The 25,201-nt window shown below is 37.7% G+C and overlaps 1 protein-coding gene across 1 annotated transcript; it reads right to left on the bottom strand.

Moving 5' to 3' along the window:
• Window positions 1–1,105: 1,105 nt before the first annotated feature.
• GAL (galanin and GMAP prepropeptide) lies at window positions 1,106–8,963 on the bottom strand (the record flags this gene model as incomplete). Its single annotated transcript, XM_080618189.1, has 6 exons — window positions 1,106–1,158; window positions 2,839–2,916; window positions 6,634–6,720; window positions 7,111–7,182; window positions 8,142–8,196; window positions 8,883–8,963. 6 exons carry the CDS (start codon window positions 8,961–8,963, stop codon window positions 1,106–1,108), a joined length of 426 nt encoding a protein of 141 aa, XP_080474315.1.
• Between the last annotated feature and the right edge of the window lie 16,238 nt (window positions 8,964–25,201).

The raw sequence follows: 25,201 nt of genomic DNA, 5'->3' as shown, positions 1-25,201 counted from the left end.
ACTACTGAAAATGAGCATTAGGAATTACTGAACTCTACTGATGTAGAGAAATTAAGTTTGACTCTACTTTTGCTTTCACATTTTTGGAAGCCCATAAATTTACCAAATAATGCTGAACTGGCAGCATGTGTGGTACCCACAGTGCACACTTTTTTATCACATAAAAAAAGAATAAATCTGAAACAAGCAAATCAAGCTTAATAAAACCTTGTCTGAAGGGCTTGTTCAAAATCTCATTGGATCTGATGAAAAGAATATTTTATACACCTTGGAAAGTGAACAGCAGACATTAGTTCAGAGGATGAGTGATTATAAGAAGAAGAATGCAGGCTGACACATTGAAATAACCTTGGGGGCTCAAATTAAACATTAGCAATTTAGCATCTGGGATGTATTCGCTATGCTAAATGTGAGATTATGTAATAAAGTTCTTAAAAACTTGTCGGTCTCTACACTCCAATGCATAGCAGCATTTTTAAAGGATGACATTTTGTTGTGCTATGCATACAATGAAAGTCATCTGCATGTGAAAAAGCTAACATTCGGTATCCTCTCAAACCTTCCCTCATTCTTAATGTGACAGTTATTGTGTATGGGCCTAGCTCTTTTGTATGGATTAAGCATGTATTCAAGTGATTGCTGGACTCAGACTAAAGCATCTCATAAAACATGTTTTTTAGAGTGGACTGAAGAGTTTCTTCATTAATGAGCACAGATCCACTATTCTTGGTGACATAGAAATAGAAGTCCTACACATAATTTTTGTGTAAATCTGTTAATTTAACCTGGGCTTTGTCTATGATATATGGTGTGCTGGTATGTATTTAATTTTAAAATGAAACAATGTAGTTGCTCTTTATTTTTATTTTAGCATTTCCCTACAGAAAAAACATACCAAGGAAAAATTTCACACTATAACATTACAGGGGGCAAAGATGGGGGGTAAAGAGGAGGCAAACAGAGAGACACAAACAAAACAGAAGGCAGAATGCTGTTTACAACTGACCAGATTAATGCAAACAATATTTCTCATCTTTCTCTCCTTTGGATCTTCTGTTTAAAATTCAACCTAAATCTACACTACAACAAAATAAAAACACGTTCTTCAAGTCTGGTTTGTTTCCTCTGATGAAGGTAGCTTGTCAGGTGCTCCTACCTCTGCAAAACGGGAAAAATAAAAGTAGTAGCACATATATAAGTACGCATATTAATCTTGGCAATTACCTAATGAAACACAATTTCAGTAGTATACACATTCATATTTTTCTTCTCAGCTATAAGAGGCAAATCCGTGAACTTCTCATATTTTAATGTATAAACTACTGTTGTTTTTTTTATGTTAATAATTTATAATCTGATAATAATTATATCCTGATATAATTTCACCTTTTTAGATACAGCAATGACAGAATGACAGCATTTCAAAAGTTTAATGTTATCCAGTTATGCCTGCCATCCTACAGCCTGCTCCACATGGGAAACCTTTAAAGCTTGAGGGAACGATTTTTAAGAGCGAAAGCTGAAGGCCACTTTTAATTATCACAAAAGTACTTCTTAGCAGCTAAAATGTTCACTTCATCTTGCAGATCAAAATGCATTCCTGATTCTGAATGCCGTTAGTGGGAATTTGTCCCCTCCCCTCAAAGGAACATAACTAATATATCTAATGTAGTAAAGTTTCATTTGAGCAAAAATACTAAAGCATCTCTACCATAATAAAGCTTGGTTTTTCACCTCCTAAATCTACAGTTCTGATTTTGTCTAAGAGTCAGTACTGGGTCTTGCTAATAAATATTGTTAAGGGATAATATAACATTCTGTGTCTTCTGAAACCTGGGAATACAAGAAATACTTCAGGGAAAAGCCATTTTATATAATCTGGAGATTCTGTTATTTATTAAGCCAGATAATAATACCATCTTTTCTGAATAAAGACAGCTGTTTATCATCACTATCCTAAACAAGCAATTGTTACAATGCAACTTTCTTCACTCATTTGTCCCAGGGAATAAGTGATTTGTATTTCTTCCTTTCTGTTATTTTCTTTGCAAGCCTATGTTATATTTTTGAATATTTTGTAGACAGTTTCAGAAGGGCCAAAAAGATTTTTAAAAGCTCAGAATTTTGTTTGAGTTTAGCATAGTTTGTTTTAAATAAAAACTAACGACAACTCAGAAGCAGCCAGATTTCTCCTTCACGTAATGCTATAATAAAGTATACACCATTCTTATAGAATCAGCGTAAACTCAGTTTTACAATTTCTGTCACAATTTTAAGACTCCACAGAGTTATTACTAGCAGCATTTTGAGCTGTTTGCCAACACTGAGCTTACCATTCCTGCAATTTCATGATGTGATTTTATTGCAGAGCACATGTGAAAGGGAACTGTATTTCTTTTGTCACCAACAAGTCTTTCAGGATTTCAACCAACTGTTCTTGGCATTAAAGTGAAATCTTATTGAATTGATTTATACTAACTCCCATGTAATCTGTCTGTATTTAGTTTGTATTCACCTCTTCTGAAAGCTGAGTCCACACAATTTTAATGGTAGCTGTTATTATTTTCACAGTGTCCAGAGTAAATTAAGTGATATTAGAACCCTGCTCTATTGGATATTCATTGACCTGCAAATTGGCAGGACCACATGCACTCTTTAAATCACGCCTATTCCTAAGTGCACTAAACTGGAATTAACAGTTCCTCACTGCCTCGAGAGATGTTGCTCTAAGTCTTGCACACTCAAATCTGTAGCAGACATGCACGTTCAAGCATAAGAATATCTTTCCACTAAGTTTCACACCAGAAAGTGAGAAAGATTAAAAAGATATTCACTAACCTTTAAGATGCAAGTAAGTCAAAAATTCAATTATTGTGCGCACAATGTTTTCATCAGCCAGTGGTCTTCCAAGATTCTCTATAAAACAAATCGGTTTTTACTTAATGTTAACATGGTAAAAGATCTGTTGTATGTGACATTGTGGTTAGGTTTATGAGTACTCTGAAAACAAGGCTATCTGAAGTCTCTTTTTCCTTAAAATCCTTAAATGAAACACCTCCTTTCACGGAAGAGTAAAGCCACATAAAGGTAGGTAACTGCAATTCTCAGAATCAGAATTGCCCAGCTTGGTATGCTATTGCTGCATAGGAGCTGCTTTGACACCTTAATGGTCACGATGTTTAAGGCCTTATGAGTTCTGCTGCAGAAAATTTATCCTCTGTTCTCCACTCCCTCCTTTATGTCCACTAGCCTCAGACTGAAGGGAAATGTAAATTTAGCAAAGTCATCAGCTTTGCAAAACAGAATTTCTTTGGGTAGTCTTTGTTCCAAATAATCCACTCATGATAAAGGAGTGAATTGCAGCCCAAAAGCTCAGAAATGTATGTTTTTGTATCTAGTACAACATACTCCTCTGATCTTGTGCAAGTAGACCTTTTGATGCTTTTTAAATGGCCCAGTTTATCAAGCTCCCTGGGAGCTTGTTATTGCACTTTGGGAGGTGGAGAAGTATGCTTTCTGTGTCTACTAAAAAAAAGAAGGGGGGGAGGGCAGGGAGAAGTAAGATATCTTGCTTTTTATCAGCAGGGTGAATGATTGTTCTATATTGGAGAACAAAGGAGAGGTAATTTCCATAAGATTTTTAGTTCTCTACATACTGATCAGATGGGTACAAGTATCTGGCTGACACTCCATTATTACATCACTGAAAGTACCATCACTTGATATTACCACAGGGAATGTGTTTAATCTCAGAGAAGTCTGAAAGACTGACTTTGCAGCAGGGGGAGTGCTTCCATAATGGAAAGGAAGATTTTAGGGCTCTAGTGGCATACAGGTCAAAAGCTTAGCACAAATAAACAATATTGATGGGGAACTGTGAGGGACACAGAGGTTTCCAGTATGTAGAGAATCAGCATTTAAGAATGTATTTAAGGAATTTGCATCTAAAAGTCTTGAAATCTAGTCTTTGAACAGACACAAAGATGTTCTTATTACATACATTGATAATACTTGTGGTATTTGAAGCTTTCCTTAATTTTTATTCCCAACCTAACCTGTTATGGGTCTTTGTTATGATTAATCATTATATCAGTAGGTTACTGACCCAGAATTTTTTACCAATTCATATCTGTTGGATGAATATTTTTCTTTAGTGACTCAAGCATATTGTACATGAATATTTCTATATACTCTATTGACCTTAATTCTGCATGGCAGAATAGATACTTGCAGGTTCTAGTAAAGAAACAGCTATGCAATTCTTTGCATGAGTTCTTTTACAGTAATAACACGTTAAGATATTTTTAAGCAATCAGTAAAATTTAGCTTAATAAAATTTCTTCTTTTTCAATTAAAGTAAGAATCCCGAGTTCCTTACCCAAGTTTTATATTCAAATATCCTTTGCTCTATCATAAACTTCATAAACTCTACCATAAACTTCAGCTTCTAAGAAAATTTTGGTGAGAGAAGAGCATCTAAAATTATGTTCATAACAGAGGCAGTTATATAAATTTTCGGGTTGCACCCAGACAAGTTTGATTGGGTTTACTTGTAATTTTAGAGGTGTAGCAGTACCTGGCAAAAAGAGTTCCATAACTCCTAAAAATCATATTCATGTAAAGGAGTTGGTAGTATACCCCCAAATGGCAACATGCTGCTACGTGAACTGCTCTATTAGAATACAAATGCCTTCCTTTCACACTGTTTCTGACTGCCAAAGTATTATTTTTACACCAGTGTTTGAAGTAGGTTCTATTTTTTTCTTTCCTTTTCTCTTAAAAACAAGAACACCAAACCACCACCACCAAAACAAGAAAACAACTGCCTCCAATGCAGCTACACTATACAGCTATGTACCAGAAACAAACTGACAGACTATTCAGAGAAAGTAATAATTAGGAACTAAATTGACAGTCATTCTGAGAATATAACAACTAGGAAATATATTAATGTTACTCTTCTACTTACAAAGTAATTATGACCATAAAGTTATAATTGAGCATATTTCATTTATGAACTTACTTAGCATTAGACACATTTACATTTTGCTGGGTGGATTTAAAATAGCCTGCAAGAGCTCAGGGGCTGGGACTTTGTCTTCCCTCATTGGTGCAGTGATGAACGCACTAGTACTGAAGTAAGCACTGCTTTCTTCAGCTGAGTGAGGAACAGGTCACTCTAACAGTCTAAAGATGAGGTTCATCCCAGCCCACTTTAGAGGTCTGCAGCAAATTCACTTTCTTCTTAGGAGAAATAAACTGGGTTGTTTTTTCCAGAACTTTCTATATCTTATTCTGGAGGAGGCTGTAAAAATAAATCCTAAGAGTGTCAGCTTCTCTTCCTGAGGGAATCTAGGCATATACTGTAGAGGTCCAGCTTTGGATGATGAATCCAGAACCAATGAAAAATCCTTTTCATTGTCATTTATTACACCCTGATACATGCAACCTCAAAACAATATGTTGACTTGACTTCGGTTTTGACCAGGTTTTCAATCTCTTGATGAAGATAATCCATCTTGCTTAAGTATAGGAAATATTGAGACTTAATATTGACTTCAAGGCAATAAAATCTCTTACAACATGCGCCATACAGCTTTGGAGTCTAGTTTCAGCTCTCAAGTGTGGAGGGAGAACCAAAAATAAAACCCAACACACACAACATCCCAGTTTCTATAGCTGTTCTTACTGGAAGATTTCTTTGTGGCTCACTTTGGTGGAAAAAAAATGTCTAGGGTGACATTTTAAATACTTATTCAAACTTATGAAAAGAAAAATCTAGGTTTATTCAAAGTCATATCATAGAATCATAGAATAGTTAGGGTTGGAAAGGACTTTAAGATCATCTGCCATGGGCAGGGACACCCCACACTAAACCATGCCACCCAAGGCCTCATCCAACCTGGCCTTGAACACTGCCAGGGATGGAGCATTCACAGCCTCCCTGGGCAACCCACTCCAGTGCCTCACCACCCTCTCAGTAAAGAATTTCTTCCTTATAGCCAATCTAAACTTTCCCTGTTTAAGTTTGAACCCGTTACCCCTTGTCCTGTCACTACAGTCCCTGATGAAGAGTCCCTCCCCAGCATCCTTGTAGGTCCCCTTCAGATGCTGGAAGGCTGCTATGAAGTCTCCACGCAGCCTTCTTTTCTCCAGGCTGAACAGCCCCAGCTTTCTCACCCTGTCTTCATATGGGAGGTGCTCCAGTCCCCTGATCATCCTCATGGCCCTCCTCTGGACTTGTTCCAACAGTTCCATGTCCTTTTTATGCTGAGGACACCAGAACTGCACACAATACTCCAAGTGAGGTCTCATGAGAGCAGAGAAGAGGGGCAGGATCACCTCCTTCGACCTGCTGGTCACGCTCCTTTTGATGCGGCCCAGGATACAGTTGGATCTATTATACTTTAAAAGCAACATAATTGTACTTTTCCCTAGGCACCAAGATGTCTTAAACAATGACCACGTACAAAGAGCACACTGAATGACCAAATTTCATTTTTCTCCTTTCAGGTGGCTATTAGGATTTCTGTTAAAGCCTTGTGCCTAAGTAGTCAGATAACTCAGTAACAGTGAATAAATTACTAAACATGCAAACTAAATGAAAAATATCAGCTTTCAGAACTTCATTACCGGGTTTAATATCCTCCTCAGGCTGTATTTCACGTTTGCCAGTGAAACCATATTTGTCATTAAAAGATCTGTGGTTATCTACTGCATCTGGTAAAGGAAATATCAGAAGAGTTAATTGACTTAAAAACAGCCTTCGCTATATTGCTTGCTTTTCATGGATTTCAAAGATCACAATGGGGACTTTTGATGTACGAAATGATGAAGCAGGAATTAATACATCAATAAAGAACAAATTCAGAAGAAAGGTTATTTTTTTAATGATTCATATAATTTACAGACCCTGACCTGTACTATGCACTTGCTGAAGCCATTCAGAGGAAGTTGTAAAGAAAGTGTAGGTTTGTACATTCATGTGTAATTTGGGAAGTTACTTTTACTACTCTTTCCTTTAGTTTTAGAAAATGTTGCCAGTAAGTCTGCTTAAAAGAAAACTGCAGATAGATAGTTTTTGAAGGTTATTCACATAAGCTATCTTACATGCCCCTGGTGCCTCTTCTCTCCCCCTTGCAGTGGGCATTTCGTTTATCAGTAAAAGCTGATCAATACGACCTGCAACAAAGGATGATTCCTATTATCCAGTCTTAGATAAATGGCATTTTGACAAGTACATTTCCCCACAGTGTGTTAGATCTGCTTCAGGGCAAATATACTTTCAGACATTTAGAGACGCAGTTAATATGTTTAAGATGCATTAATCCTCGTTTTAGCTAACTTTAAGGATACTTACTGTGACTTTGCATTCTTTTTTTAAGGTACCTGTAGTATTTGTCATACATAACAGAGTGAAAAATATAGAAGCATTGCTAATGAATGTTATTACATTAACAAGAAATAATGGTAGAAGGACAGATGTTTGAGACAGCTTAGCACTGCATGTCACTTTTCTTATGATCTACATTTGCGATTCTCCATCTTTGTAAATCAATGTGTTCCTATATTTTAAAAACCTTGTACAGTAACTATTTTTCACATAGTGAACTGTTAATATTTAGTTGCGAGTTTGTATGTTACGGTTTTAATTTGGTTTGCTTTAATTGGGAGGGTGAGAGAGGGAGTAGTATAGAAAAACCAGGCAGCAAAGCCATTTTCAAATAGAATTAAAGGTGAAATCTGAAATACTTTGAGAAGTTCCAAAATACCACATTTTGTCATTCTTATCTTCACATCTAAGGCATTAGAACACTTTGGAAGGGGGATGGTATTTGTCATATGAAAATTACATTTCAGAAGCACAAAGAGGGACCAGATGTGCTTCTGGATATAAAGCATCACAGCACAGCCCTGTTTTAGAAAAAACAAGAGCTGGCCAAGATAATTCTATGATATGTGCAATAAATATCTAAATGAGTGCTCTCAGAAATTAGTTTCTTCAGTCTCTCAGGTTTAGATGGAATTACGCTATTCATAGGAGAGTAATCAGCACACTAAAGTAAACTGGTTTACAAGGAAGAAAAAAGCTAAACTTCCAAATTTTGAAATGACAAAAACCACACAAGTGCTTGACTTACGTGGCCCAAGCAGGTAACCAGCGCTATTCAAAGTCCAGCCCCTTTTTTCTTTTGCCTTAAAGAAAAAAATGCAGGTATGCTATTGCATGAACTACATACACAGTGCTTCCTGAAGACAAAGCAAACAGCACCCAAATTGACATTCTTTTCGCAGAAAATATCTTCTGAAGGCTCCAAATCAACAAATATTGTAGAAAATAAAAGTCAATCTTGAAGCAAACTGTGAACTCTTGCCCTCTCCCCACCTAAGTCAATGATTCTGCTATTGACAACATGTGGTGTGCAGATTTCACACCACGTAAGTGAAACTGCAAATCACACTTTGGAGGCAGAAATTTTGACTCTACACCCCCAGTTTGTGTTACTACCTGATAATCACTTTAACAAACAGCAATGTTTTGTTTTAGTTGTGTGGACTTATACATGAGTCTCTATAAAAAAGTCCATACATACACCATCTTTTCCAAGTCAGATGGGACATTCATTCAATTTTGTTCTATAAACTAGACACTCCTTTCCCCCTTTAGTCATATTACTTGTTTACAAGGGAGCTAGTATTTAAAATCCCCAAATTCTTAACTAAAAACCTGTTGTACTCAAAACATTTTTAAGTGCTGCATCTTGCCTAACCTCTACGTAAAAGTACAGTGCAAATCACTGCAGGGTTTACTGTTACTTGACAGCTGAAACATGAATGCTGCCCAATGGATCAGGACCTCCAATGGTGAAGTTAGTACTTACTGAAAAAACCAGTCCAACTGTTTCTGACAGGGTGGCACAAAGGATTAAAGACAGAAACAGGAAACCAGTGCACCTCTGCATCTGGAAAGAAACAGTGTTATAGTAAGTGCTCCGAGATACCGCTTTTCCTGGATCCCCCGGGGCAGTGCGAGCATCCCCGCCGCGGGTGCCGATTTGGCACCCAAATTCCCACCGGGAAAGAGGCCGAGAGGGGAAGTACCTTGATCTGGAGCTCGACGGGTTCTCCCTCGCAGCGGTCGCCGGGTACTGGTGGCAGGGCTGCAGTCCCGCGGATGGTCGCTCACTGCATGGCCGCGAGTGCAGACCTGCACTCCCGACCAGGGCTTCCTCAGCGCTTTATGGGCTGCAGCGCGGCCGCGCAGGAGGGGCACCCCCAGAGGGTGGGAGGGGAGCCAAGAGCCGCCCACCCCCCTGTCCTCCGCCTCCCCTGGGTCATCTTCCCCTCGCCAACCCACCGCATTAGGAAGGGCAAACATTATAGCAATTCAATTAGCGGTATTTGGGAGCGCGACGCAGGCTGCAGGGAGATAACAGCCCGGGCAATTACGGCTGATTACGGCAGCCTTGGGCAGGCTGGTGAGCAGCGAGGGGAGCTCTCATCTGGGCAGCCTGGCCTGCGCCTGTCACCTTCTGCAGCTTCAGCAGGGTTTGGGTTGGCATCAAAATGCATAGAGTGAATACAGGTCACTTCTCAGAGACCGGGGCACGGAAGCAGAACTGAAGACAAACATCTGCTTGTGATGCTGGCGTACAAGATTCCGTGTCTATGCTTTGCATTTGGGAATACTGAGGATGTCACACACCCCTGCTCTGTTTGTGATCACCGGAGCTCCTCTGGTTCAGGCCCCTCACAGTCCCTTAAAATCCCTTTGACTCACACTCTGCTCTAGCATCAGAGCAAAAGGAGTTGAGTCAAAGCTCTGTTGTTGCACTTTCATGCTGCTTTGTAGCTCAGATACTTTTTTTCTTTTCTTTTTTTTTTAATGTTATATGTGAACGGGTAGGAATGGGGCTGTGATTAAACTAGCCCCAGTCTGTTAATTCATAACCAGTGAAGTTTCACCAGTTTGCTTATCTAAGTGGTGGTTGCAGCTGGCACCAGGGTGTGCAAAATTGAATTGCAAGGCAGAGATTTCGATGTTAGTCCCCTTTTTTTCTACTCCAAATTGTATTTTCTTTGCAACAAATGAGTTTAGTCACCACAAGCCTCTCATATTCATCTTTCAGTAAGCAAAACATCAGATGTTGCACAGCATAAGTTATACTTCCAGCTGCTTTTCCTGAAGCTGCTTCAGATTAACTGCAAACTTTTACATTAATGTGGAGACAAGATGGCTATTAAATAGTGTAAAACATCTATCATTCACCAGCTTTAAAGCAAGCAATATTTTAATTCAATGTAGCATAACGTTCATAATCCGAGCTAGAAGCAGAAGCCTTGTCTTGTAGTTGTGTTTCCTACTCTCTTTTGGCAGGAGCAGTACAGTTGTAGTAATCCAGCCATGTCACTGGATCTCTAACCTAAAACTGCTCAAATAAAGATTATTTTATACAGTTCTTACATGCTAATACATACAAATGGGAAACTCAAATTTGCAGGTTTCATTTGATGCTTTTTAGCATTGCCAAATCTGTTACGTCAGCCATTGCATGATCCTCACCCTTCAGACTAGACAGATCTGGAAAATAGCAATGTGATTTTTGCAAATTATTGTTTTCCTTCACCTTATCAAAAATGCATTTCTGGATGAAATTGCCTGGCTTTCAGCTCTTAACTCCCCAAAAGTAATTTCTGAAACTTGAAGCTTCTGTGACACAGAATGTTTTCTTTGTGTTATTCGAATAAAACCACAGAAGTTATATCGAGATGTCAAAATTTGCATTCAAGCAATAAGACAAAAAACGTGTTAATTCTGTTATCTTGGACCATAGTTTATTCTTCAGGTTCCCATAAAAAGTATCTGAGACCCTATATTTTAACATGTAATTTTCATTCCTATTTTTCATCACAATACTTGCATTGTCTTGTCAAATTATAGAGTAAAATGGTCTCTTCATCTCCACTAGAGTCAGATGCGAAAGAAAGCCTCTTTGTATACTCAAAGGCTTAATCCTTCACTTGCCTATCATACTTTTTGTCTAAATCTATCTTTAAGTTTGTGTAATTTAAATAATTTTATCACCCATTCCTTCAACTGATATTCTCATTCTCTCAATTTTCCTTGTCAAGAATGCTATTAGTCTTTTTCTCTTCCATAGGAATTTTATATTTGAATGCTCAGACAGAATAATTAGAATTGGTTTGAATCCTGCCTTTTCTAGCCTAGCTTGAAAATAGGCATCTCTATGACAGCCTGGTTTATTCTCTTATTGAGGTGACTTTTCAACGTACTAATTCCTCCACTGATTTATTTGTTTGGTTAATTGTAAAGGCTGAATGCAATTTGCAGTAGCTGTTGGGTTATGCCTAGTCCTCACCAGAGGTTCACCATCAGACAAACTCACAATGAAGCTCATCTAAAATTTACTCAATAGAACAATAAGCATTGATAACAAACTGTCTCTAATGTCTCTAAATTGATAGATGAGAGACAGGATTACCATTGGCTGTCTCACACAAGAACATGTATTCTGTTCTAGAATTGTAACTGCATTTCATAATGATTAAATGAAAACAGAGTTTAAGTACTGTTTTCAGCCAGAACAAAAATCTTTGATTTTTTAAGGAAATAATAATAATAATAAGGATTAAACAAGATAGAGTATTGAAACATTGGGCTAGGGAAAAAAATTAATTGCATTTTTGTCACTGGAGATTTAATTTTGAGAACAAGGATACTATTGCGTGTTTAATGGTAAAAAATTCCCTTATATACAAATGATGAGGTAGGATGACCTATCTTATTTTTAATTAACAAAAGCCATAAACCATCAAGAATGGCTACTTTTCATAATATTCAGGAAAACCACTGAATAAAAGTGGATTTTGTGATATATTTGGAAGGGTCTGGAGTAGCAGTGGCTCCCTTCACTGTCCATTCATTACTGAGAGATAATGAATGAAGCGGGAAAAAGCGTGTCTGCTATTTCTTTGTTGAAGCTGTAGAATCACGTTTGGTTTCAGCAACCCAGCAATGAATATCAAAATCAAATATTAAAACCCACTTCATCCACAGAGTGATGTCCATCTGCATGAAAAAAATGTGTGAGGCTTTTTCCCTACTTCCTAGCTTCCTAATTCTAGGCTAGGGAGATATGTTCCAGAAAAAATGGTCTCCCATACACTGAAGTAATTCCTGTGAAACACTGACATTACAGAAGGTAAAGGCTTTATTGGGGGAGTGTCATCTAACTAGACACGAAATTTGAAGATGTCTATCTTTGAATCTACTTCAATATTTACAGAGGACCACTAACATTCAGTGTCACCAGTAACTCATGTTACTGTTTTTTTCTTCATTGGAAACAATCTTATATTTTTGAGATCAGTACTTTAACCCTGAATACAGAGGTATATGCCATAACTGAGCATGGAGATCACAAATGCAATGTTTTCAATGGCTAAATCTAATTCTGAGTGGGAAAGGAACCGATTTCTTTCCAGCAGTATGGTCATTGGTAGATCTAAGCATCCAGAATCAATGAGGCATTCCAGCTGCCAACAGGGCTGTGGATTGCTTCACTGAGCTGAAGATTTGGTGCTATTTTGTAGGTAAATGAGGACACTGTTACAGAGCTGAAAAGTTAATGTAGTGTTTCTTGCTGTTTAACAGCATTACCTCGCCCTTCAATATTCGTATTTCAGCTGCTCATTGTTAACCTGAGCAGAGATAAGTTGCGGATGACACTGCTTGCCTTTGTCTGAAGATGACATAGAACTTCAATATGCAGCTATCATTTTGAAAGTAGTTCGTTCTTTCAGTTTCAAGAAACCCCTTAATTATTTTTCCCTCCCATGTATAAAACTTGTTTTTTCTTTAAGAGCAGAGAACATGTTTTGTTTTGTTTAGATAGAAATAGAAGGGTCATTCTCCTCATCCTCCCAAAGCCTTTGCTATTATTTTCTTTGTTTTCCCATTTTGTAATTTATGTAAAATGTAAGTAATTTTCACTGAGTGAATCTTTTGCCCATTTTACCACCTGCAGCTCAGTGTTAAAGAGAACTGAATATTTAGATAGCTTCTGAATGAAAGGTTTTCTGTTCTGAATTACACTGATATGATGGGGGTTGGAACTAGATGATCTTAAGGTCCTTTCCAACCCTAACTATTCTATGATTCTATGATATCAACTAATAATTTCCTCTTATTACATCAATCAGTGTGCACAACATATATCATTTCAACATTACTGGCTGTCACATGTTAATTGATCTTATATGTTTTAAAAGTTATTTTGGTTCAAGAAGCACATTGATTTTAGACTGTTTATAAAAAAGAAACAACATAATGAAAACTTCAGAGGAAAAAATCTGAAAGTTAATTACTATGCACATCAATAATAATTGTGAGAAATGAGAAAAACCACTCAGTCTTGATTCCCACTTCATAAATCTTAGAGGAGAATAATGTATCTGTCCTATTTGGTTAAAATCAGCCAACAGGTTCAAACCTATCAGGACAGGTTGCTAGCCAGTACAACCACACAAGCTTCATATCCTGAAGAAGTCAGACTAAACCAGCAGTTCTCTTCATGAGGTTTATCTGTGAAAAGCACTGAGAATTTGAAATATCCTATGAAATACCATTTGCATGATTTCCAGTTCTGATACTAGTGGATCAATACAGATTGCACACCCTACTGCCATTTCTAGTCTTATGCATCCCCAGACCACTGCTATCTGGACCAGGTGGCTCTATGCAGCCTTACTGAAATTCCAGGAGAGCCACTGCACCAGCAATTCTCTTAGTAGGCCGGGGAGAAGGATGGCTTCAGAGCCACTGCCTCAGCTCTGTAAGAGGCAACAGCACCTGGCTCTCAGCTCCTGCTGAGGTTAGAGCTCAACTCTTTGGGAGGCACAACTCTGAGTCCTGCAACTTCTGGGAACCTCTGGCTCAGAGAGCAGGTTCAGGACTTGCAGATGCAGAGGCTCCTTTCCCAAATTCTGAATTCTGATGCTTGCCTGAAGGAAGTTGGTTCTTGGGTTAAGCTTCCATTTAATTCCTAACTTGCCAATGACTTCCTCCACCTTTGACAGTAAATGCAGTGGAAGCTCACACCTACCAAACACAACGGAGCTGTTTCTTCTCCTGCAAGTTCTCAGGAAGACTTACTGCCTACCCACTGATAGAAAATGATGTGAGGAGCAGCTCATGACAGCTACCTGTCTCCTGGTAAGCAATGTCTAAGATGATTACCAAAAGTTTTGAAACTTCTCTTATTTAGAAGCAAGAGACCTGAAGTATTTTGTCTCAGTGTCCTACTCAGTATGAAATTATATGCTTATTATATCATTTCTCATTTTGATTACTAAGGGTACATATGTGAATAGCTCTACCCAGATGCACTATGCCATATGATACTGTGTTTTTTACATCAAGTGAAATGAACTTTGTGTATTTCGTCCTTTAATGTTAAACAATCTGAGATTTTTCTGCTTTTAAAAAATCTTGCCTATGTTAAAAATAATATTTGCTCTTTATTTGAAAACAACATCATCATAACACAATGAGGATTTCTGTAGTGGCTTTGATAGCTCAAAATGTGCTTATGAGGCATCATGCAAAAGATTTCTACTGTTAAATTATAGTTTTGCATTCAAATCAGAATTCTGCAAATATTGTACATTTTGCATGGGACTTTATTTCAGCATCTCTGGATAAGTATACAATTCTGCAAAATATAAACAATTACCACACATTTTCTTAAAGTGTAGTTTAGAATGGAGTGTTACTGGTTTACATTTTGTTAAAGCACAAAATTGAATTAGTAGGATGATATTACGCAGCCTTCATTATCCTACTTTAAATGCATCCAATTAGTCTTTTTCTGCTTTGATAAGAAATGACCCATTCCATCTTACAGGTTCACTGTGTAATCTGAAAATAGGTTAGGAGAAATTTGGTGGGTTGCATTGTATTCCAGAAATGGAAAGGCTTGGAACATTTGATATCAGATCAAATACAGATCAGTCCTGTACGAATTTCATGTGTTCATATGAATGTTAAGTATGTTCTCTTACCTTCTTTCAACTTCCACTTGTGCTTTTAAACTAGTACTTCATTGCTTTGAAGGTTAAACAGCATCAAGGGCCTGTTTTTCTATTATCACTGCAGACAGATCATGCTGGTTCACTTTCTGTCATGCAATCCAGGAAAAATCATACTCTTTATTCTTTGGCTTACAGGTTCTCACAGATTTGTTCAGTTTACTGTATCATCCCAAGAAATTAAGTGAAAGAGGCTTTCTAACTGCTTATAGACATGAAATTTGAGTATTAGATGTCAACTCTTTAATATCAAATGAGAAAGGGTTTCCAGGAGTCTACTTGTTCCTGCTTTCTACTGTGAGAGAGATGAGAGCCACAGAGATGATTAGATGACAATCAGGGGTCTGGAGTATCTCTCTTATGAGGAGAGACTGTGGGAGCTGAGCCTGTTTAGTCTAGAGAAGACTGAGAGGGGTTCTCATTAATGCATATAAATATCTCAAAGGCAGGTGCCAAGAGGATGGTGCCAGACTCATTTCAGTGGTGTCCAGTAACAGGTTGAGGAGCAATGGCCATAAACTAAAACGCAGGAAGTTTCACCTCAACATGAGGAAGAACTTCTTTATGTTGAGGGTAGCAGAGCACTGGAACAGGCTGCCCAGCAGCGTTTTGAAGTCTCTCTCTCTGGAGACATTCAAGACTCACCTGGACATGTTCCTGTGTAACCTGCTGTAGATAGCCCTCCCTTGGCAGGGTGCTTGGACCAGATGATCTGCAGAGGTACCTTCCAACCGTAATGATTCTGTGAGATATTTAAGTCTAATCTTAGGTCTGCCATGACTCTCCTTTCATCAAAAGAAAAGAAGTTACTGGTGTAATAATCATAGAACCTTGTGAGTTTAATGTAGCTGAGGGACTAAAAGCCTCTAACGGAGATAGAAGACCCGAACTATGTGTGTGTATTATACAGAAAGGACATAGGTACATATACCCAGCTTTAGATCAGGGACACTCACAATGGTTGGTTAAACTTTATGTTTTGGAGAAATCCCAAGAGCTTTTATAAAGACCATGTCAGTAATGGATTTATGTCAGTACATTTCCTACATTTTCCTATTGAAGTTTCACGAAAAGAAAGAAAAGCTTCAAGTCATAGAAAAGTGCTGATATGACATGTATTATGAAAACCTTGCAGGGTCCTTTTATCATGTGAATTTAACAGTTTATTCTGTTCAAGATCACATAGTTTGTAGGTTGACACATTGTACACCTCTTACTTCTCTAGACTCTTGTTTTTAAACTCCACTTTGCTAACTTTTCTTGTGATTGCTTTGGTCACATAAGTTATAGAGGTGACTTCTGTAAATACTCAAGTTTCATGAAAGAAAGAAAAAGCAGCAATAATTGTCTTCTCATGTTAAGATATTCTTGATGTATTCCTCAGAAAAAATTATCTCTGTCAGGTCTTTTTTACATTCTTTTACATTCTACAAAAGCAGTTTAGAAAAGCATTGAAGAGATGATTACATATATATGTACACACAAGACAGCAATAAAATAAAAATTTTTCTTAACTGCAATAGACTCAAAAAGTTTGTAAAAGTAACTAAATGGATTAATTTCTATAGACGTTTTGCATATAAAACTGCTAGATTTTCTCTTCTGGCTCTCCTCCTACTAGGCAATTTAAAAAGGCCCTTCAAAGAAGGGTGCTCAGCCAAAGAGTTACGAAGGATGTCTCTGAACTGTGGTACAGTTCACTATCATTCTTCAAATCTTGTTTTACCTCTAGATATAACCCTCTATGACCCAGAATTTTGATCATGCTTGTTGAAATTCTTTAAATAATAAGAATAGAAGAAATGTTGCTTTCTAGAGGAAGGTAAATGATTTCTGTCATTTATCATACCAACTTACAATCAGAAGAAAGCTTATCGTCCAGGTTGTTGAATAAATTCTTGTGTATATAGGAGGGAATGTCTTTTGATTTTATGATGATTTCAATTCCCAAATATAAAGGGATTTCTGTTAAAAGTGTTGTAGGAATACAATGCAATCTTTGTCCAATTTTAGTAGAACTGCTATAATTTAATTTCTTCATCACAAGGGGGCCTGACTTCTTCCTTCATATCTTCACACCTTTTTCAATCTTTATTTCTGCTTCTTAAATGGATTTATTTTTCTTTTTTATATTTCAAAATTTATTTTGTCAGGTTAAAGGTAATTTTTAAAACTTACTTTACAGTTCAGTGTGCAAAAACCGTAAGATCAGTGTATCATATTTATCTTCATGGAGTATGAAAGAAATACTGTGACAGAACTTGTGAACTTTGAATACAGGAAAAACTGCTTGGCAGAGCAACTTATTTGTTACTAAGCTAATCGTCTTTCTTATAACAACACCACCACCACTAAACCACTGCTTCTTCCTGAGTCAGCTTAACCTCTCTACATAGAAACTGCAGAAGCTAGCTCTCTGTCTCAACAGTTCTTTGCTTGTAATCTTCTGGAATGCAATTAAACTTTCTTATGGCTCACCTAAGAAATGCTTCCAGGAACCTGATGATTCAGGATTTCAAGGAACACCTCAACACAGAGCAAAATTAAAAATAAAATTTAAAAACCATACCTTTTAATGTGCAATATGAATTTGCTCATTTGGAAAGACTGATCATGCTAGATGTGATATTCCTTTGTCTTGGCTCCTCTTCTCAGATGCACCTACAGTTGCTAAAATTTGAGCCGATATAATTTGGACTGCAAATGTAGTGAAAGATGTCTTCTGGAGAGATTTCTATAGCAGAAACCTTTGCTGTTATTGAAGGGAAATAAAAACATCTTTTACTGAAATTTCAGTCTACCAAATATAGGTAAGTAGCTTAGATAAGAGTGGGAAAGGTAAATATATAATATCCTCACAAGTGTATGATATTAGAGTCATTTGGCAGTAAAACTACAGTTAGGATGATTCAGAACTCTTTTGGAACCATTATTTCAAGCTATCTATAGTTTCAAGGAGACATTATTGCACAGGTCTTGATGGCTGTATTCAGAACCATAGCTTTGCCCTTTTCGCTAAATGAGCTTCAGGCAATCTAACTTCAGTTGTATAAGTACCTAAATTAGGAAACAGTGATGCCTCAAGAAAGTGATTATGAGTATTTGTTAGTAATTTCTCTCTCTCTGCTGAAAATATGGGCAGCTAACATCTTGTGCAGCTAAGATGCTTAAGTCTCATTTAGATGCTAAAGGAAGACAGCATGAATGCCTCTTTACGCGTAAGAATCCACTTGCCTACATTACCTAGAAGCTTTTAAAAATATCTAAATGGTTTACAAAAGTACAGGTTTGTTCTTCAGGACTTCAGACACAAATGCCTGACTTTATAAGCCATTTCACTGTGTTCTACTTTTTATTTTTACATAGAATATAAAAGGTTTATTCTTCATCTGAAATTTTAATTCACTAAATGTACAAATGCTGAGGAAAAAGAAAGGGTAGTCTTTCTTCAGATCAGTTCAATGGTTAGATTCCTTCCCTCCTTCCTTCCTTCCTTCCTTCCTTCCTTCCTTCCTTCCTTCCTTCCTTCCTTCCTTCCTTCCTTCCTTCCTTCCTTCCTTCCTTCCTTCCTTCCTTCCTTCCTTCCTTCCTTCCTTCCTTCCTTCCTTCCTTCCTTCCTTTCCTCTTTCCTTCCTTCCCTTCTTCCTTTCTTCCCTTCCTTCACTTTCTTCATTCCTTCCCTTTCTTCCTTCCTTCTGTTCAATTATTACTGAAAATTTACAGACTCCATTTTCCCTAAATAATCAAATAAAGCAAATTGAATAAACCAGAAAATCACAGAAATATGCCTGGCAGACAACTAGCTTACTAGTTTTCTTGTATAATTGAATAATATTTATCAAATAAGCTTCTATATACTGAAAAACCACAAAACACTATAGACTTTTAAAATACTTATGCCTGTTTTTCGTTAGATATCTACTGTCTTGAAGAGGTAAATGGTGTGCATTAACACTTCAGGAACAGAACAAACAATTTCATAAACATTTCTGTAAAAAATACTTGTATCAAATGAAAATGGCTTGCTCTAGTCCTTGAAAGTTAGGAAATACAGACTGGTGAAGGTTGAAAGGAAGTGTTTCATAAACAAAGCCCTAATACAATACTGAAAAACCGCACATTTTTGATATTCTGTGGGAGGGAGAGTGTTTATTCAATAGCAAGTTTTAAATTACCAAGGATTTTGAAGATTGTATCTGGTATTTTGAATTAGGAGCAACAGGTGGGGGAGCAAAGTGAATTTAAGGAGGGCAGAAGGAAAAATGTTTCATTTTTACTTGCAGACATATCTCTAGGCTAAAGAAAAATATATTCGAAAATTTACTTTGTCAAAATATGTGGAAAAACTAGGGGTAGGATTTATTTTGCCCACCTACTTTTAGGCAGATGCATATGAGCTACTCAATTATCTTAGCTCCGCTAGAGTTAAGAGACCTCTTCAATATGACCATTGGAACCTGGAGTGCAAATACATCTAACTGTAGATAACTGTGTACTTTAAGATGAGATAGGTCATTTTCTAGACTCCACTGACTAGCTGTCTTCCAACTATAACAGTAGTTTGAACAACTAGTTCTTACGTAAAATACCTACACCTACACTATGGACATGGGAAGTTACTTACAAAGGGGTCAAAATTATATCTTGCAACATGCCAAATACAATTACTTTTTGGAAAATGAGAATATAATGCTTGTTTAGAAGGGGAGCATTTTGTGCTCTATCAATCAGTTTTCGGTTGTCTAACTCTGACTTGTTTTCACTTTTGTAGGTGTACAGGTTTTGACTGGGGCAGATTTTATTTTCTTCAGAGCAGCTCATATGGTCATTAAGACACCAGTGTTTCAGCTACTGCTGAACAGTGCTTGCACAGCATGGAGGCTTTCTCTATTTTCTTATTCTGCCCCATGGGGGCGTACAAGAAGTCAGGAGGGGACACAGCGAGGACAGCAGTCCCCAACTTCAATACATGTTCAATGTATTTCAAATATTCCTGAGATCTGACTGGCGTGGCAGCCTGTCTGCACTGGCTTCCTGAGCGACTTTCTCAGAAAGTTTGTTTAGTTCATGCAAATGTAGCCTACTTTCAAAAATTTTTACTGGTAATTGATGTTCTGGTCCTGTGTATTACTCTATTGGTAATATGCTTACCCTTGTAAGCAGAATTAGTACAGCAGCCAACTACTAGAGGAAGTACGCTCTATATGCTTTGTAAGTAGGCATTTATTCTCACTGATGAATTCAAGACTGAGGTGAAATTGGACTTCAGCTGAATGTAAAGAAAGATGATGGATGAAAGATGATGAAATAAGAAATCTCAGGGTATTATCTCAATTTAGCTTAGAATCTTCCATGTTCTGTGTATTGACGTTAAAACAGTATTTTAAGTCCTGGTGGCAAACAGCTGGTAAGTACTTGGTGAAATCCTTGGTATTTTAAGAGCTAACCTTGAAGCACAGCGGGTTGGAAGAATTCATTATATAGTGTGAGGAAACGATGTAAACGCTTTTGTTAGCTTATTTAGCAGCAGACATCTTTTGAATATATTGAAGAACTTTCTTTGACCTTCCTGCAAGGTAAAAATAAGACAACGCTTTTTGTTTGCTCCCCTTCAGATAAACTGAGATGTCTCAGTTTTCAATTAGGTTACTCCAGGTTTTCACTGGGAAAAGGAAACACTTCAACAATAGGAACAGGATGGAAGGATGATCACTGTCCAATCTGCTAAGTGGCATGTATGTCTTGATTTGACACTATGAGTCACCATTTTTGCCTTATTCATTTACCATGTAAGCTAACTGAACTGCAACAACACCTTTACAAAGTAATTCTGAAAAATGTTACTGCCTATTAAATCATGTTTCTGTTAGCAGGCTTCAACCTGAAGCAAACTGGCTTGTTGACAAAAAAAACCCCTAACCACAATGCTGAAAAACCTCATTTTGTGTCGTCCTAAGGTTTCATTGGATTGTTTCAGTTCATGGATGTTTTATCAAATTCCAAGCAGCGCTTGTTAAAATCGGATGTTTTCCTTTTTCACTTCTAACCCAGGTATGGAAAAGTCAGCTAATGAAAACAAAACCAAACCCCAAACCTGGAAGATTCACTGACTGCATGAATAGCACAACTTGTCACATATTGTATCTAGTTTCTTTTATCACAAAGGTCCTACGGACACTGTGTACATAATACTGGCAATTACCGCAGTTTCTGAAGACTAAGAAAAACCTGACCCTTTGAAGTGGCATTTCTGCTTTTTTTCTGATCTGAACCTCAGCTATTAGAAATAGCTCAACCATTTTCTTTTCCATGATTACTGTCACCACAGAGATGTTGCTTTTGGTTTCAGAAATTCTTACCATATCTTTGAAGAGTGTCCCATTTTTCTGTCAGCTACCACTGTATGGCCTGGAGTTAGAAAATGATTTTCATAGTTTATATAAATGAAATTTACTCATTTTGTATATATTTATGGTTAGCTTGCTTATTTTATTTTCATTTTATTCCTGCATTAACTCCTATTTGAAGAATGTATGTGATATTTAGGGAAATTTTAATGCTTTGAAAGTCATTTCAATATTTAGAGGTGTCTAAAATATTTTTTATTAAACTTGTGTAAACGACGACCTTTAAAATGCAATGGTGCCAACCATGGAGCCTTGTGAGTCATTCTGGGCCATTAAGAAGCAGACTCATCTTTTTTCAAGATAGCATTTTTATAACAAAGTACTAAGTCATAGACTATTCAGAAAACATTAAATAGTAAACCAGTCCTCTCACTGGCAGAACAATTCCACTGTAAGCAATGAGAATTATATTCATTTGTGTGCATTTCCCTGTATCCTTATCAGTCTGTTTTCTGGATGCTGTTTTATTGTTCAGTCTGGCTCCCTGGATACTCTCCATATTGAATTTTGCTGAAACAGTTCTTACCCTTTGCCTTTTTCCTTTTCTTTTATATGTTCTGAACTTTTTCCTCTTCATTCCTTAACCCTACCATGCCAATATGTTCATAAAGCTTGAGGGAATTGAGCAGGACTTGGCTTAAGAATATATTAACACTGGCTAGGGGTGGGGGCTATGGAACTATTGTCCCAGTCTTAAAAAGAACATCAGTTCTTTTTAAATAAACATTACCCTTATACCAAATGCAGTACGTGGAGGCGGTAACCACCAAGCTTCCTTATTAAGCAGTGTTTAAATACGTTTCAAATTCAAAAAATAAAACAAACAAAACCCCCTAAATTTAGGGTTCTAGCTCTGTATTTGGATACCTCAATATATTATTTGATCACCTATATATTCTAATTAGCCTCTTCTGCATCCATGTGCCTGTAATATTAAGTCTTCAAGAAGTGGTGTTTGTTGTTTGTGGTTCTACAACTAGTTGGGATCAGACTAAAAAAAATCTAAACCTTCAACATGTGCCTAACCTTATTTAGGAAACCTCTCCAAGCAGTTTTACCTCATAACACATTTATAAAGCATTTATAATTTATGTAATTTAAAACTGTTACAGTCAGATCTAAGCAAAAACACAGGATTGCTTTTCTTTCCATGAATATGGCTTTGGAAGGAGAGCCATCCTAAGAATCTTTCATTCTTTCTCACTTTCCCCTCCTGCAAAGATTTTTAAGAAGGCAAATCAGGTGGGGATACAGTTCTTCGTGTGGTTAGGTTATAAATTGCATTCACTGGTGTTGCTTTTTCATGACATTCACTTCGATGCAGCACATACATAAAAGCACATAATTTGATAATACATCTTTGTTAGGCTATTGACAACCATATCTGAGTAGAAACTGCACAGGAAAATTGGGATAAACTATAATTACTCAGACTGGCCTTTGAGCAAGACACAGAAATCCGTGGTGTGTTCATGTGGTGAGTATTATGGGATGCTGATGAGTGCAGGCACACAAAACAGCTCATTCGGCAACAGAGCCACATGAGCTTCCCCTCTTTGCCTGTGAATGCTTACCACACCCTTTAGCAGGGAGTCAAACTGTAGCTTTTCTACCTTAGCAGTGGGTGCTGGGTATGAAGCTGTGTTTCTCCATGCACCCTGAATACAGCTCTTGTGCAAGCTTTATGGTCCCAAGTTCCCTACAGTCATTCAGCTGTATTGCAGACTTTTCCTTGAAACCACCTTCACCCTACACCTTTTATTTTTAGCATCTTTTCTCCTACAAAACCGGCAGCCTCTAGCTTTTGTCTTCCACACCAGTTTTCTCCCACTGAATTATTTTTTTGCTGTATTTCCTTGCCAGTTATCTTTTTCTTTAATTTTTCATCTTCAAACTTTGCCCATTCTGTTATGGGTATATTCCTATCATAGATGTTCATTATTACTTTTTGTACTGTGTGAGGATTTGGATTCAGATCTCCTTCAGGTACTGTAAGCCCCAGGATATTAGAACGTCTCTGGTACACATCCAGAATTATCTTTTTGAGAAATATGTTGGGATGTAAAAGGCAGCAATCCTTGGAACCAATACTGAGCCCTTCTTCGTTTTTATCTGACTGACTTCCTGCAACTTGTAGCTGCAAACAGGCTGACATTGCTCACTGCTGTGAGTTGTTAGAGGCGACATTGTCCACCCATATTAGCTTTGAGGTTCAGCTTTTTCGTCTTCAGACTTCACCACCATTCAGCCTATTCCCAGATCTGTTCTGGAAATTCAATTATTTCATCCTCAGTATCCTCTATTTTGTGGCATGGCTGCTGGACTGCTTATGTAATTAGAGAAAATGTTGTGGCTCTGATCCTGAGTTACTTCTTGTATCTCAGGATGAGTAGTTGCCCAGTGAAGTATCAGCTGTGACCATTTACTTTCTATTGATGGCTTGTTGGTGTTTATTCCCCACTTCAACCCTGATTCTTTTAGGGGTCTGGTGAGACTCTTTCCTTTAGTTGGAGACCCTATATAATATACATCTGAGTTTCAGTACCACCCCCACCACACAGGACAATACTTTAATGCGTAGCAACCTAATTGCCAGTACAGTTTTCACTAACATTTACAATTAACGTCTTTTAACAGAACTGGGTTCACAGAACCAGGCAAAGATTCCCCTGTCTTTGTGTGTGATGACTGCTTAGACACCAAAGGGCCTGGATACCTCTATTCAGGTTCTGTAAAACTGGTAAATAGGTTGTGTCTTATTTACCAGTAAATATTTGTTGTGTCCTATTTATTTCAGTAAATAAATTCTGAAATATAAGTAAAGTATTATAAATACAATTCAAAGTATTATAAATACAATATATATAAAGTATTATATTATAAGTAAGTAAGTAAACCTGGGACTCAATCTGGGAGGCCAGGTCTACCGGAGACGGTTGGAGCTGGTCTGACAACGAAGGGGAAGAGCGGTTTTGGTAGGAGGCTTGCCAGGCTGGTCAAAGATGCTTTAAACTAGATGTGTTGGAGGAGGCAGGCATAATTCCACCCCAACACACCCAGTCAGTTGCCAGCACTTATAATAAATGCTTGGAGCAATGCAGAGATATTCCAGCTGCTCCAGCCAATGAGCCGGCTTCATTTGGAGCTCGGCTCAGATGCCTCTATACAAACGCCCGTAGCATGGGGAACAAACAAGAGGAATTAGAGATGTGTGCATGACTACAGGGGTATGATATAGTAGGCATCACAGAAACATGGTGGGATGGCTCCTACGACTGGAGTGTTGGAATGGAAGGTTACAGGCTCTTTAGAAAAGACAGGCCTGGCAGGCGGGGAGGGGGAGTTGCTATTTATGTTAGGGATAGGCTGGAGAGTATGAAACTCTGTCTGGGGATGGGTGAGCAGTCAACAGAGAGTTTGTGGGTCAGGGTTAAAGGGAGAACAGCGATGGGGGACATTACTGTTGGGATCTGTTACAGACTGCCTGATCAAGAGGAATCTGTGGATGAAGCGCTCTACAGACAGATAGGAACGGCCTCACACTCGCAGGCCCTTGTTCTCATGGGGGACTTCAACCACCCTGACGTCTGTTGGAGTGAAGGTACGGCCTGGCACAAGCAATCCAGGAGGTTCCTCGATTGTGTGGAAGACAACTTCCTTCTGCAAGTAATAGAGGAGCCAAC

This window comes from Psittacula echo (genome assembly GCF_963264785.1).
Source record: "Psittacula echo genome assembly, chromosome: 5".
Lineage (NCBI taxonomy): Eukaryota > Metazoa > Chordata > Aves > Psittaciformes > Psittacidae > Psittacula > Psittacula echo.
Note: the sequence above shows the minus strand (reverse complement) of the source record. Positions and strands in the feature narration are given on the sequence as shown.